Source organism: Charadrius vociferus, unplaced genomic scaffold (genome assembly GCF_000708025.1).
Source record: "Charadrius vociferus isolate BGI_N301 unplaced genomic scaffold, ASM70802v2 scaffold544, whole genome shotgun sequence".
Classification (NCBI taxonomy): domain Eukaryota; kingdom Metazoa; phylum Chordata; class Aves; order Charadriiformes; family Charadriidae; genus Charadrius; species Charadrius vociferus.
Genome location: NW_009648162.1, coordinates 412,945 through 427,900, shown reverse-complemented (window position 1 = coordinate 427,900; position 14,956 = coordinate 412,945). Strand labels below are relative to the sequence as shown.

Here is a 14,956-nt window from a genome sequence, read left to right as displayed (position 1 = left end):
TCTGGCTACAGCACAAGTCTCTGCACTCCACCTTGCACAACCTAAACTTGGTTGAAACCTCGTCATGCTATTGTAAGATTATCAATAAATACCTGATTACATTAAATAAAATAAATGGCAACTGAGTTCTGCCTCAGGCATAATAGAAAAGCTCCTATTTCATTTACCTGCTTAACAGACTCAATAATAATTCACATATTATGTAGAAGATAATGTCCAAGAGAATGAGATTCTGGCCCTGGCCTTGCCTAACAGGTTAAAGGGAGAACAAACTGGCAATAGAACTCAGAGAAGTGCTGTGAGATCTTCTGCAGGAAAGTCACAGGTAAAAGCTCCTTATCCATTGAGTTCACCCTAAAGTAGACTCCAGCCCCTGCTCATCTCCTGAGTGGATGGAAGAAACTGTCCCCACCAAAGCAGCACCACGCCATGGTGGTGAAGGTCACTTTGCCCACAGGATCCCCTGTCTGTAGGGCAGAGGTTTAAGCACAAGAAGGACCATTGCCTCCCCTCCCAATAGGATTATTCAGGCCTTATCCAGAGATGCTAATGATACAGCCATTTGTGGGGGGAAGATGAGGAATTTGAGCAATATTTTTAACTCATTTACAGCACTGTGAGATTTGCTTGGTCATCGGGGATGCTAAAAGCCAGGACAGGGATATCAGCAAGTGCTGGATGCTCTCGCTTTCCTGGTAACACCCTGCAAGCACTACTATTTCAGAGGCCCGAAGTGCACAGAGCAGCTTAGCCGGAGCTGATAACAATGCAGTTGATGTGAATACCAGGTAAGCAGCGCGCATTCTGGATTTACAGGAGGAAAATTGGGATTGTAAAAAAGGGATTTACAGTCTGTTTCAAAATCCTACCTCTTCCTGTCCATAAATCTAAAGAACGCACAAAATAAGTAAGTCCCTTGGCTGGAATTGCACCATTTTACACAAGATAAAACATAAATGGAGTCAGGCAGAGAAGGGAATGTGCCAGAGGAGTTACTGCTGGTTGCCACATTTTTGTGTGTTTCAAGGAAAAAAGGGAATTCCAAAAAAAGCAGCTATGCAAACAAGCCAATCTGTGTATATGGAACAAGCCCATGGTTGTCCCAGGAGAGGAACTGGGAAAGGGTTGGCTGTGGAAATGCAGACTACATGCCCCTCTCTCCAATGGCTAGGCTGCTTCACCACATCTTATCTCTCTAAATGTAAATATTGTAATGTAAGCATCCAAGAGATGCAAAGAAAAACTTCACATCATGAAGTGGTTAGGAGCCCAGCAGAGACATGTCTGCCAAGAAGCAGGATCCATAGTTGGAGAGGTGTGAATGGCCCCTTCATCCCAGCGGGGGTTCACATCTACCACAGCAATGCTGATGGAAGCGCTATGTTAACTCCTTCACTGCTGCTCTTGCACTTTCAGGCTACGGTACCCAGAGGACATAGGAGCAGCGTGGCTTACCCTTTGACGTAGATGTCACTCATCTTCTCCCCAGTGATGCTGAGGTCATCAAGGATGACGTCCTTCGTGTTCCAGATGATGCAGCGCAAGAAGAACCTGGATGGCCCCGGGAACAAAAACAACATGAAAGGGTGAAAATCTTGGTCTAGACCTCACCTGGACAGCCTGGTCATTCTACTCAGCTATTTAGCTGAAGGAGCTAAGACATGAGTCATCTTTCTCTGAAGATAAGCCCACAGACATTTCTCAGCTGGGCAGTGAATCCCTCCCCATCTAACACCTCCAACCCCTCTCCTCTCCCCTCACAAATGGAAGCCGCTGAGACCAGCACAGCACCAAGTAAGAAACGAGAAACAATCACCTCTTGGCTTTACGTGGTGTGATGTTGAAAGGAGGGCCAGGCTGACCCAAAGATTTCGGAAACAGGTCCACCCACATCTGTAGCTTTCCCTGCATGGAACAAAAGACATGTGAAGACTGGTAAGTCTCCTGACTGGGTTACCTTCATCTCCTCAGTAAGATCTAGTAGTGGAGTGAGAAAATAGCAAGTGATCCAGCACTCCTTAGTTGAAAACTAAGGTTTCCTTAATTGGAAAACTGTCATTAAGTACTATATTAAAATTATTTTAGTAACAGTCTGGTATATGTTAATGGACTGTGATGTATAAGGGTTTGGTTTGGATAAGCACTCTGGCTTTACTCTCCATGGCTGACTATCTTTACATAGGACAGACTGAAGACTGGGTCCATGGGAGGCGTTGGAGAAGCAAGCAGCTCACTTGTTCTCCATGGTGTCACCAGTTGTCACCAGCTGAACAGCTCGTTTATGGGTTTCTGACCATGGGAGTGGAAGATAGGAAGAGGAGAGGGGAATCGAATTCCACTTTCACAAAATCCTTCCACAAGAGAGCAGCAGAAATGCAGCTGAAATCTCAGGAGGGGGGTGTTTTTTAGGTGGTCTCTTCTACCGTAAACCACCAATGGGTGCCAATAAAATATTTTATTGTGCAGTCTCAAGAGTTGAAACAACAACAACAACAAAAAAGCCATCCTTTGACAATCAGCCCATCACAGAGGGGTTTGTGGTTTGCTTGCTTTTTGGCACAAAAATCTTCCATTTCAGCAGAAAACTTCAAAAGGCTTTAGCTCACTACAAACAGCCCGATAGAGCCAGCCTGTTCTGTGGCTTTGCAGCAGGTCAGAGTCATGCTTTTGGGAAGTGCCCTTAATGCAACATTAACTGAGTCACACAGGTTAATCCCCTGGACCCAGCATCACCCTTATGGATACTCTTGGTAAGAAGTGTCGCTGCAGGGCAGACCCTGATTCCTTTGCCCATATGCAACCCAATGTCATGGAGGAAGCACTCTTGGTAGTCTCCATGGTTAGTCCAACAAGACCATGACACCTGTACTCGTAAGAACAGCACAGACTGACTGGTCACCCGATAACAGCAACCTCCTGCCTCTACTCATCATTTTCACTGGGTGAATTAATACAAAAAGATGTTAAGAGTAGTTGTCAGTGCATTTACTTCTGCCAACAGCTCTCCTCTCCCTCCACTGGAGAGGGAGTCTGGTTAAAAATGAACCACAGAAGGGAAACAGCTGAAACGGTGCAGATCAGTGGCTGTGCACATTTACACCAGCTGCAGAGCCGCTCTCATGAAACCGCCCTTGCAATGCAACTGGAACATGTATGACAGATGATAATTAATCATTTTGTTCTTCGGGAAGCAGCATTTTTTGATCCAAATGCATAAACTACACATATGTGTTAATCAAAGAAAAGGGGTTAGGTTAAATACAGATACCTGGATTTCGATGTGTTTTGGATGGAAGCACATTTAGTTTTCATTTGGCTTAAAAACATCCAGTCTGCAACAGCACTAACGCTTTACACCTCCAAGGGTGGATTCATGCTGCAGAAATCACGCTGTTGCACTGCCAAAGGAGCCTGCAGTGTCATTACCATTACAGAAAAATTCTGCATTAAAACTTTCAGATCAGAAATGGCTTCCCCCCCAGCAAAAAAAAAAAAAAAAAAAGAAATACTGTGCCTGGAGGGCTGTGAATAATCCTCCTCATGTCCGAGTATTATGTCTGGAAAAAAAAAAAAAAAAAAAAAAAAATTGTGAGCAAATGCTGATGAAAATGAACACAGGAGGCTGGAAGCAATCTCCCTAAGAACCCTGAGCAAGTCAGACATGGAGCTGAGCTCCAGCCTGTGTTTGATAGCCAGTGCTCTGCTCTGCCCCATAAGCTGACCCCTCTCCCTGGGGACAGCCCATCTTCTGGGGCAGGTGTCCCCAGCACAGCTCTACAGAGAGCCATCCTGATTAGCCTTGGATGAAAAGGAGGTGATGCTCTTGGTCTTGTTCTACACACGTCACACCACCCACCTGCTCGATTTCTGGCTGGAGAGGGCTGTAAAGAGGTCTTGTCTCCACGTGCTCTGGCACCAGTCCTTGCTTCCGCAGTGCGTAAAGGGCGAGACGCTCCTCCACTGGCCCCAGGTGGGGGTTGAGGGGTTTGCCATCCTCTGCCACAGAGAAGACAAAGAGCAATATTACGCCACGCCACGGCCACAGCCGCGCAGGGCCAGATTCTGCCTGCCCCATGGGAGCTCCCCAAGGGATCAAGCACAAGCCCACCAGCTTTGCTGCAGCCAGGAGCGAGCAGGAGGACAGCAGCCTCCATCTGCACATTCACCATCATCACGAACCCTCCAGAGCACAGGGCAACCCATTCCCAGTGGGACACGTGGACAAACCACTACGCAACAGGACGGGGACCCGCAGTGAGTCTCGTGCAAGTCTTCCCCCAGATCACAGCAGGTGAAACATTGCAAGGACCAAGTTGAAGCACGTGGAAAGGACAGCCCAGTCTTTGATGCTGTTCAAGGGTTCAGGCCCCCTAAAATCATACCATTTGGGGCTGCTGGAGACCCAGCAGCCCTTCAGCCTGCACTGCTGTTCCGCTGCTCTTCCCACCCCCAGCAGAGGTTTAACTAATGTGTGATCAAAGCTCTTCAGGGAGAGGACATGAAGGGTCTGCTCTGATACAGTTTGCAAGCACTCGTGGGATGGATATTATTTAAATCCCACCATTTAAAACCATTCAGGATCTTCAGCTGGGCAGAGAGGAATGCAGTGGGAATAAGGTCCCTACAGGGTCCCGCTTCTTCTGTGCTGGGTTTGGGGTGAAAGACAGAAGCAACAGGAAAAGGATGGTCATGCAGTCACCACCAGAAGAGTTTGATGGCTGGTGCTAGTCCCTGCTCTGGTCCTCACTGCTCCCACTGGGGTATTTGTGATCTTTCATTGAAACAGGCCAGTGCACAACTGCAGCAAACACCGAGCCGTTCATGAGCAGACCCGAAGCCCTTTCCACCTCCTCGACCCACTCCACACTAGACTCTAACCCCTCTGCAAATAGGTTGGACAAGACCTATTAATAATGGACATTTTTGACTTCTCTGCTCCAGCACTCGAGATCCCTTGTTACATCCAGTTATGGAGGATGGCCAGCTTGGTCTCGGCTGAGCCTGCTCCTGCCTCCCCATTGCCACATGCCATGCTGGTGCTGGTGGAGGACATCACCCCCAAGACTCTGCCTTTCAGCCACAGCGTTTCAAGGCTGTGCACCTTTGAGGACCTTTGAAATGAAATGCGCTCCATAAATATTATTACAGCTCTGCAACTTTCAGGTGATATATCCCAGCTCCTTTCTTGGCAATATCTTGAAGTGGTTAACTTCAGACATATGGGCTATTTCCCAAGCAGTGGAAACCTGGCGCGCGCGCGTGTGTGTGTGTGTGTGTGTGTGTGTGTACGCACAGGAAAAAGAAAAAGCCCCTCTCAGAAAACAACAAATGTGGGGGTTATGGAATAACGGTCCGGGTGCAGTGCTTGTAAAACGCATGCTCTCGTGTTTAATAGCTTCACTTTATGCAGCCAGGTTCAGATCTGACATTGCCTTGCGAACACAGCTGGTTTCCAGATCTCCTTGAGGTCAAGCATCAGACTTTGTTCTGTTTTTTGAACTGATTGCCATTAAAGCAGAGGAAGGTGAAAGGCAGAGGCTGGGGAGAGGGGGGAAGACCCCGCTCGATTTAACACCTTTCCAGCCCTTGCTGAAAACCTTTCGCATAAGAGAAGGCTGCAAAGGAGCCGCTGCTCCCCCACTCCTCCTCCTCCTAAGAGGAGGACCATGAATTTGTGCCTTGATTCCCAAGAGCAGGGAGAGAGCTCAGCCCTGGGCTGTGCCATCTTGTGCCCCTGCAGGTCAAGTCCTCCTTGATGGCTCTAAAATACTGTAGTGGCCTTAAAGTCAAACTGCAGCTCCTGGGCCATACAGTGGGGTTTCACCTCCTCCCTTGGCCAAAATACCCTTTCCATGCTTTAAAACCGAGTTTTCTCTAAAAGGCATACTTCTGCCCCCAAGCATGCCGCTCAGACGAGCGTGAGTTGATGCCCAGGATATTGCAGGTGTCAGTGTTGGTGGGGGTTTTGTGCAAGGAAGAAAATACCTTCCCAATACACGGTGATATTTTCTCCTTACTGGCAGAGGCGTGAGCCATGGTACGGCACGCTGGCCACTGTGTGTATGATATTGTCTCCCTCTAGTGACTCCAGCCCCGAAACGCAGAGGCACAAACAGCACAACTGCTCCTCCAGCCCAAGCAGCAGCTGGAAGACCAGGCTGGAGCCTCTCTGGCTGCAACGGACTTTTCTGCTCCCAGCCTGCATGTATTTGGTTTGCTGCAAGCGGCAAAGGGCAGCCACTCAAGGCCAAGGTTAACGTGGCTGGATTGAAGGTCTGGGTTCAACCCTGGGGTTTGGTGCAGATCCAACTGCAACCTGCAGCTTTTGGGGCAGAGCCAACCTTGGGAAAGGGGCAGAGCCAACCTGGGCAGCAAGGTCAGGAGGATGGGAATGTGCCCATCACCCACTCCTGGCCTTCACAATAATCCCCCACCCTGATTTGTTCATCACCTCCAGCTCCATCCCTTGTTCTGGATAAAGGAAAGCTATTTGCAACCCCAAAGCAGCCCCGTTACCTTACCCAGTTCAGAGAGGATGTACTCTTGCTCCCTGAAGATGAGCCGGTCAGACTTGTAGGTGGGAGCCTTGTAGCTGTGCTGCAGGGAGAAGAGGTGAAGCAGCTGGGAAGGACGGAGTTGGTCTCGCCACTGGTTGGGTCCAGAGCTGAAACCAAACAGGAGGGAAAACAAGCTCAACAAGTGATAAAACATCTTCCAGCCTCAACAAGGGGCAGCAGCAGTGTTACACCAAAGGGGGCTGATCTGAGGAAGGCACAGCTCACTCTGAGTCTGTGAATGGGGCTGCATGTCCCACAGCCCACCCAGCCCCAGCTTGCACAGCTGGGGGGCCCTGAGAGCCCCCCACCGCAGACGCACCATGTCACCCACCCAGCCTCTGGAGGAGAGCCAGGGCTCAGGGAAGTTCCTCAAATGTGGGCCCTCTCTGGCGTGAATCTGTCTCTCTAGACGAATCTCTGTGGTGAAGTACAGCACTGGTCAGGTGCCACCAGACCCTTGGGTTGAGACATCACCCTGGCACCCATGGCCAGCTTGGCACCACACAGCCCCAGCAGCTACAGAGACCCACCGCCCGAGCCCACAGAGGTACCTACACGCAGTAGGTTTGAGGGAGGCCACAGCGTGCCCCGTATTTTGACAGGAAACGGTTCTCCAGGTCTATGACAGTCTCCCCAATCTTCTCATCCTTCGACAGGAGGTCATAGTCGTAGAGCGTGATCTTCAAGTCTTTCTCCAGGGGCAGAGTGCAGCTCAGCTCAAACATCCTGTGCAATGGGAGCCAAGAAATATCCATGAGATGGAGGTTTATGCTGCCGAGTGCCCCACGGGAAACAGACCCACACACCACGCTAACCCACCCATGCCGGGAAGGACAGTACACCCACTGGTCATCTTTGCCACACTGGTCCAGTACTAGTGGCTCTGTGTTGTACTGGCTTAGCTTGTGGATGTGCACTAAGCAAGCATGCTTTGGGGTTGGTTTTGCCTGGTTGAATTACTCTCACGCAAACTTTGCCCCTTGCTTAGTTTCTCCATCTGCTAATTGGACCTGACGGTAGTCACTGCAATATCCAGGGAAAAGAGCAGCAGGCGAGAGTCAGGAACCATCATTGCCGTGGCATTTGAAAGGGGGAGAAATGACAGCTTTAGAAAACCATCTGCTCTTTGAGCCCAAAAAGCAAGTGTCCAAAACAGGAGTCAAGCCTACCTGAGCCAAGCTTGCGGTCAGTGCGAGGCTGACCCCCCAAATTCTCCTTGTCCTCTCCTCCCAATTCTAAGCGACCTTTTTTCTGTCCTGTCTCCTCTGCCGTCATTACACCACAGTCCACATACTGACATAACAATAAGCAAAAGCAAACCTTCCTCTCCCTCTTCAAATAAAGGATGGCAAGAGACAGAGCACCAAGACCCCGCCGAAACACAACAACCCAATCTGAGCTGATGCTTGTGGATGTCAGTGATGTGGAAGGTGGTGCGATAGGATGAGCAGGACAGTCCAGGTCTGACCCAGCACTACCAGGAACCCCTCCACCTGCTGCCGAAAGGCAGGTAATGCTGGGGGGAAACAGGATGCCCATTCCCACTGCCAGCACCCACCCCGGAGCAGCTTTTAAGGAGGGGAAGTGAGTGATTATGCCACCAATTAAGAGTGCAGGAGGAACTGGGGTCAGCAGAAAGTAATTAGCTAAAGCTGGACGGCAGCCAGCCGCCCAGGGAAAAGCTCGTGAAATGAGTGGTTTAATAGCCGCCAGCAGCCAGGACCTTGGTTTTACATCTTGCTTTAAAGACCGGGTGGGAGGTGCAGCACGCTGTCTAGACGGCCTCTGGCCAGGAGCCAGGCTTGGCGAAGGAGGACTTGCTCTGCCAAGGAGAGCTCGCAGGGTCTGGCTGTGGGCTCTGAGACAGGGCAGTAGGTCCTGGCCCACCAAGATCAGGGCTGCCTCATGCTAGATTTGCATTCACTGTAGGAAAGGCAGAACTGCCATCTCCATTCAGCAGAAGAGGAGGAAATCTTGTGTCTAATGTACACTGTCCTCTGAGGTCTCACCAGTATGACCCTCGCCATCCCTCTCTCTTTTCCTCCATCCTTGCAGATGGTGTATCTCCCTGTCCGTCTCAATTTGCTGGGAAACTGTCATGACATTGGCAGCCTGAGCAGGTAAAAAACACCTAAGAAAACCAGCTGGATGTCATGTGGAGTAGGTCTTGACCCCTGTCTGTGCTGAAGCATAACACCCTACGTCTAACTTCAGCTTTTCTGGGAGACCAAAGTCCTATCAGCACATGAAGGTTGAACACCAGGTTTTCCTCTGCCTTCCTCTGCTGTGCCTCGTCCCTATAGTGCTTTCCAGGTCTGATGAACACCCTTTTCTGAAAGCATTATCTTTTACCTTTTATCGCAAGTTTGTGGCTCTTAAGCAAGGCAAAGAACTCAACCAGCCCATATCATGTTGATAGATAATCCTTTTTCAGGGCATTTGATTCTGAGGTGTACTACACCACAGCCTAATCAAACAGGCCTCCATTCATCATGTCTTTTCTTCAGACTTTTAACCGAAGTGCCTAAAGGAGGAGCAGAGTTTCGCAAACTCTCTGTACCATCAGTGGGATGAGGCAGATGCCTCCACAGGGGAATCTCAGGTCTAAAAACCCCTTCTGATGTCTCTGTTGATGACAGAGTGAACCCAGTCCATGCTTCACACCTCAAAAGTCGCAGGGAGAAGATCAACACGAGCCACGGTGGGCAGGACAGTGGTGGAGCCAAGGCCAGACTCACTTCAGCAAGATTAACATGAGCCAAGAGCACACCAAGGGAATCATAGAATGGTTTGGGTTGGAAGGGACCTTTAAAGGTCATCTAGTCCAGCCCTCCTGCAATGAGCAGGGACATCTTCAACTAGATCAGGTTGCTTAGAGCCCTGCCGACTTGACCTTGATTGTAGTTTGGAATGGGAATCTGGCCTGGTCCTATTCCCTCAATATGACATAAATCACATGGACTCCAAAATGAATCAAAACTTACTTTCCAAAGACAGGCTCCAGCGTACAGGGTAGGTAATTTTCTTGGTCGTTTATGGATTTCTTTCCCACTGAAATCTTCACATAGGGATCACACTGAAGGTGGGCGTGAAAATAAATGCAAGAGTCATTACACAGCAAGATTGATGGCAGAGGAATAACTCTGCCTCCCCTTGTCCCAGCAAGCAGGATCTTCCACCACCCTTGACAAACACCTGTTTTCAAGAACAGGATAGTCCAGCCATTAACTCCTTACTACAGATCTGCAACCATTGGCAACAGCTACCTGCACTGCAATTCCTTTTTGAGGATGACCAAAGGACCAGGTAGCAATGTGGGACAAGAGTCCAAGCCCTTCTGAGGTCCATGGGATGCAAAAGCAATAAAAGAGCATGAAAAAAACTACTTATGGCTTCTTTAATGGACTGGGCTTGCTCTGAAGTCCTCAGGATGTTGCTGTTCTCATCTGAGTCACCTATTTTGAGGTTCCATCAAGGTCATAATTTTTTACGTTTGAGTTCTACTCAAAAATAGTTTTATAAATGTAGGGAACTAAAATGTCAAAGGAAAAACATTTTGTTTCAAAAAAATGTCATTTAAAACCATTTATTTCCAAGATGCTGCAACAAATTTAAAAAAAAAAAATAAAATGGAAGCATACTTTAACATAAAGCTTCATTGTGAATCTCAAAATTGTATCAGATATTTTTTGCATTTTTAGCAAATTTTTAAGCTTCTCTCTCACAAATAAAACTATTCCGAGAAACCAGCATAAATTTGAAAAGTGGTTAAATTAACTCAAGTCAGCATTTTTGACAGGGGAAGGGAAAAAAAAAAAAACAAAAAACACAACTTCATCTAAAAGATGAGCTTGAGTCCAGCAAGCAAAACAGCAACCCCCCCTCCCAACCCACAACAAAAAAAAAAAAAAAACCCAACCAAAAAGCCCAACCAAACAAAAAAAACCCCAAAGATATCGGCTAATTATGCTCCCTGGAAAAAAACACCCAGGCCAAGTTCCTCATTGCTTTTCCTTGAGTTGTCAAATTTTTTAAGATGCGAAGGATGGAAAAGCAGCGCTTGGGGAAGGTCTGCAGCGTGAGGATGGACTGGGCATCCAGGGCTCTCCTGTTGTCTCCCCTTGACTGTGATGAGCTTTAGGAGACATCACAGCATAGGGGGGAAGACTGTGAGTCAAACTTGGATTAGTTTAGTTTTCAGTGTAAAAAAAAAAAAGCTTTTTTTTTTTCCTCATTCTTGTTGATCTGCAGGAGACTCTTATGAGAGTTTTCTAAGAAATTGAAAACTTTCATTCCAAGTCCATTTTCAAAAACTGGGCAGATTAAACAGAAGGGGGTTCGTTCATGTAAAAATATTTCCCTTTTTTTTTTTTTTCTTTTTTTCCCTGTTTTCCAGTGGAACAAAGAAAGTTAAGAAGGATTTTTCCCTGAGTTTTTTAGCAAAGTGAAACCAAATGAACATTTACTTTTTCAACCAACACAATTTTCTTTTTTGCACTGAATTTTTCTTCCAGAGTGGCAAAGCTTTGTAAAAAGCAGTCATGTGAAAGACACAATTTTGTTTCCTTTGGCACCAAGGTGAAAAAAAAACCCCACTCGTTTAGCTATTTTAAATAGCCCTACTGAAAAATCCCTCAGGATGGAGGAAAAGTTGGCTCCTGGGACTCACAGATGTTGCAATGGAGACAGAAAGAAGCAGTAGATTCTCTCCTTTTTGCTGTCACTGTTGTTTCTAAATGTTAAGCCATATATATAAATTTTGATCAATTAAGGCTGACCTGTTGAGAGCCCACCCCATGAGCCAACACTGAGATCCACCACAGCTTTCCCCAGCAGGATACCTTTCCATTGGCGTCCTTGGGCTGCAGATCAAAGGCCCGGATGACGTAGACCCTGACAAGACACTCCTGGGGTCCTCTGGCCGGCAGCTGATGGAACTGCCGAGGTGGCACTGGGACTCGTGGGTCATCTGGGAGAGGGTAAATTTTGAACGAACCCTGTGAAGGACAAACATGTTCAGCGGAGCTTGCACACCCACATGTGCAGATGGGTCTCGTGAGCAGGCTTGCAACAGAAGTCTGGATGGTTGCATAGAATCACAGAATGGTTTGAGTTGGAAGGAACCTTTAAAGGCCGTCTAGTCCAGCCCTCCTGCAATGAGCAGGGACATCTTCAACTAGATCAGGTTGCTCAGAGCCCCATTGAATCTGACCTTGAATGTTTCCAGGGATGGGGCATCTACAACTACTACAATGCTGGAGACAGAGCCCAGATCCTGACCTTCTTCTGTCTCCTAGACCAGACCATGTCCTGTCAGGCTCTTCATGGTCAAGGGAGCCAGGACCAGGGTGGTGAGCTGCCTGTATCATTCATCCCTTGCCTGAACATCAATGCAAACTCTGTTACAACTCTGCACAGAGCAACACCAGCCTGTTTGTCCTTTACCTCTTCTACTTCATTGTCCTTTGAGCCTTCATGCTATTAAAGAGGTGTGAAGGAGCCTTGCTATGAAGCAGCTCCCTGAAGGCTGAGACTTTCTCTGCAGAGACAGTTTTAAGGCTTCCTGAACAACCCAACTGGTTCCCGAGAGAAGGACAGCAGCAGGAGAGAGAAAACACAAAAATTTACAAGATTTTTATTCACCAAAGCTGATTTCCTCTCAGCGAGGTGGCAGAAATCTGTCTCTGGGTATTGTTTGAGGAACGAGAGTGCTGGGTAAGAGCAGGAATTAAAAAAAAAAAAATCTAGAAAAATTTAATCCCTTGTCTCTTGCAAATAGGCTAAAGGTTAAAAAGAGTTCCTCTGCACTGGACAGGCACCTCCAAAGGGAGAGCTCTGAGCACCAGCGTGGTGAGACCATCAGTGCTCACACATGCACCCACCACCACCCTGGAGAAAGAAGATGCTCCGTGGCTTACATCCAGCATCAGTTTCAGATGGGTTTCTGCTCCAGAATGACAGCACAGCCTAGACTGGGTTTGAAGTGTGCAATGCATTCACTGCTGAGAACACAACAGCCAGACCTGCACAGGCAGGTTGTTCAAACTGAGCCTAGGGGTCTACTTTTATGGCCCATTTCTCACTGAAGTCCTACCCAAAAATAGTCAATTGGCATCATGCCACTCAGCAGCAAGACCTTCCACGCAGCGGCGTGTGTTCCCGGGTACGGGTACAGGTAGAAAGAGACACCATCACACCTTGAACTCCCCCACAACCGAGGGGTCATCACTCGAGTCCTGTGACCGGCCACGATACAGCTTGAAGGTGTGGCAGAAGTCGGAGAGATGCTCAAAGTCCTCCACATTCTCCAGTTCTGTCTCGTAGACCTGGGGAGGGCGAAATGGAGGGGGTGAAGGCAGGGACTGCTCCCGGGCAGAGAGGGACCAGCAGCATGTCACCACCAATATGGGACAAGCCTTGCCCAAAGATCCTCAGTCTGAGGCAAATACCACCCACTGGAACAGAGTCCTGGGACCTGTCACCCTTGTTTCCACCCAGGATAGTGATGAAGAACAGACCTTTGGCAACCCTACAATAAATAACAGCACATCACAGAAGACTCAAACTAAGCCAAGGTCTCACAGAGGGTTTTCCATCAGCCAAAGAGACCTTCCTGCTGGGAACATTTTCCTTAAGACCAGGCAAGGTTTCTCCCACTTCAGTCCTATTTCTGCTCCTGTGTTAATTTTAGCCCTTCTTGTAACAGGGCATCTAAAACTCCCCTTCCTTTAGCAATCTCTGGTTTTCCTTGTTGTTCCCAAACACTTTTCAGGGTGGCAGTTGCCCATCTCCTTTGCCACTTAGAAAAGTGACAATTTCTTGAAGGCTGCAAAGTGGGAAGTTACCAGAAATGATTTTGCAAGGAAAATTGAGCTTTAATAATAGTTATTTTTTAAAACAAAAGTACCTGGTCTCTGGGGAAAATTATCTTTATTTTTCCCCAGAAGAAAAAAAAAAAAAACACCTAAGCACAAAAAAAAAAATCAAAGCTTGTGGAAAAAACATCATGGAGACTGCAGGTCCAATGAATCAGAACCAACCAAGGCCACTTACCTTCAGCGTGTCAAAACCCTTTTCTAAATAGCAGCCACATTTTTCCCTCTCTCCTGTGGAAGCATAGAATTTGCTCCACCAGTCAATGAATTCTTCCTCCTGCGGCAAGGGACACCAAAGTTATATATCTCTATGAGCAAACCCCCATGATCAACAACAGCAGCATCTCCCATAATTGCTCCTCACTCCCTGGTTTCAAGGTGTTTCTGGGATGCTTCCAGCCCAAATCCATCTGTTGCAGCCACAGCAACACCATGGAGCTAGACCTGTCAGCAGAGGGGATGATTGTCCATGGGAGGACAAGGTAGAGCTCACAAGAAGAAATTTGCAGCATTTTTAGGCCAGGGGCAGATTTTGGATGGTGGTCTTCCCAGGACCTCAGTGTAGGACCACACGAGGGATGAGATTAATTAACTCTTCTGCTAACATTGTCCTGACAGCCTGAAATTCAGGAAGGACATGAGGACTGCTCTTAAACTCAGCCCCCAGTTTAGGCTTTGCCTGGAAGGTTTTGGGGTTTCTGAGATAGGGATTTCCTTTCTGGTTTGTGTCCCAGCACCACCCAACCTTCCCATCCAAACAAAGCACAAGGGTAAACAAATAAATGCACAAAATGCATATACTTCCACCAAAAAAAAACGGTCCCCAGGTGCTGCACCTCTCTCAGGAATAACGTAACGCTCTTCTCATTGATGTTATACAAAGAAATGGGCAAATCTCATATAACTTCAGCCTCACAATCTCACAGACTACAGCCACAACGCCATTAAGGAGCATTTCCCTCATCTGCTATGCAAACTGGATTTCAGCTCTGAGGATGCTGTTCCAAGAAGAAAGCCGGCTGCCGGCTTCAGCAAACGTATGCATTTTATAAGAGCACCATTTTTGAAATTTATACAAGCAAAGATGAAGGGGCTTTGACTGTGATTCATGAAACATTCCTGAAAAATAATAATGTCTTATTTTAGAAGTCCACAAAATTCCATCACACTGACCTAATGGAGGAATCATAATAGAGGTTTATTGGATTTATATTTTAAGCCAACGGTGCAGGCTTTAAATTGCTGTCTTGAATAGACATTGTTTTTAATAGAAATATTACATAAATTAACTCCAAGACCTCTGCTGCCTCTTTTTAAAAAAAAAAAAATTAAAAAAATTGCCTTTCATCGCTTCCCCTGTTTTATTGTTTAAAAAGCTACATTCTGACCATCATGGCTTTATTACGACATTCCACAGGTACTGAGTTACAAAGAAAGCACTTAAACTAATCTGACGACTTACCCATGGTATCTTCTGCAGCCCCAAGACAAAGAATTTGGTTAGATATTTTTGCTGATTTCTAC

The 14,956-nt window shown here is 47.3% G+C and overlaps 1 protein-coding gene across 1 annotated transcript in view; it reads right to left on the bottom strand.

Moving 5' to 3' along the window:
* DYSF (dysferlin) overlaps positions 1 to 14,956 on the bottom strand; it is a 109,600-nt gene that overhangs the window by 21,317 nt on the left and 73,327 nt on the right. The window contains exons 42-50 of the mRNA XM_009884084.1: positions 13,611 to 13,709; positions 12,755 to 12,883; positions 11,399 to 11,554; positions 9,542 to 9,633; positions 7,113 to 7,283; positions 6,522 to 6,664; positions 3,857 to 3,996; positions 1,817 to 1,905; positions 1,456 to 1,551 (exon numbers count right to left, since the gene is read on the bottom strand). Coding sequence (XP_009882386.1) covers positions 1,456 to 1,551; positions 1,817 to 1,905; positions 3,857 to 3,996; positions 6,522 to 6,664; positions 7,113 to 7,283; positions 9,542 to 9,633; positions 11,399 to 11,554; positions 12,755 to 12,883; positions 13,611 to 13,709 — 1,115 coding nt within the window. The remainder of the gene's footprint in view (positions 1 to 1,455; positions 1,552 to 1,816; positions 1,906 to 3,856; positions 3,997 to 6,521; positions 6,665 to 7,112; positions 7,284 to 9,541; positions 9,634 to 11,398; positions 11,555 to 12,754; positions 12,884 to 13,610; positions 13,710 to 14,956) is intronic.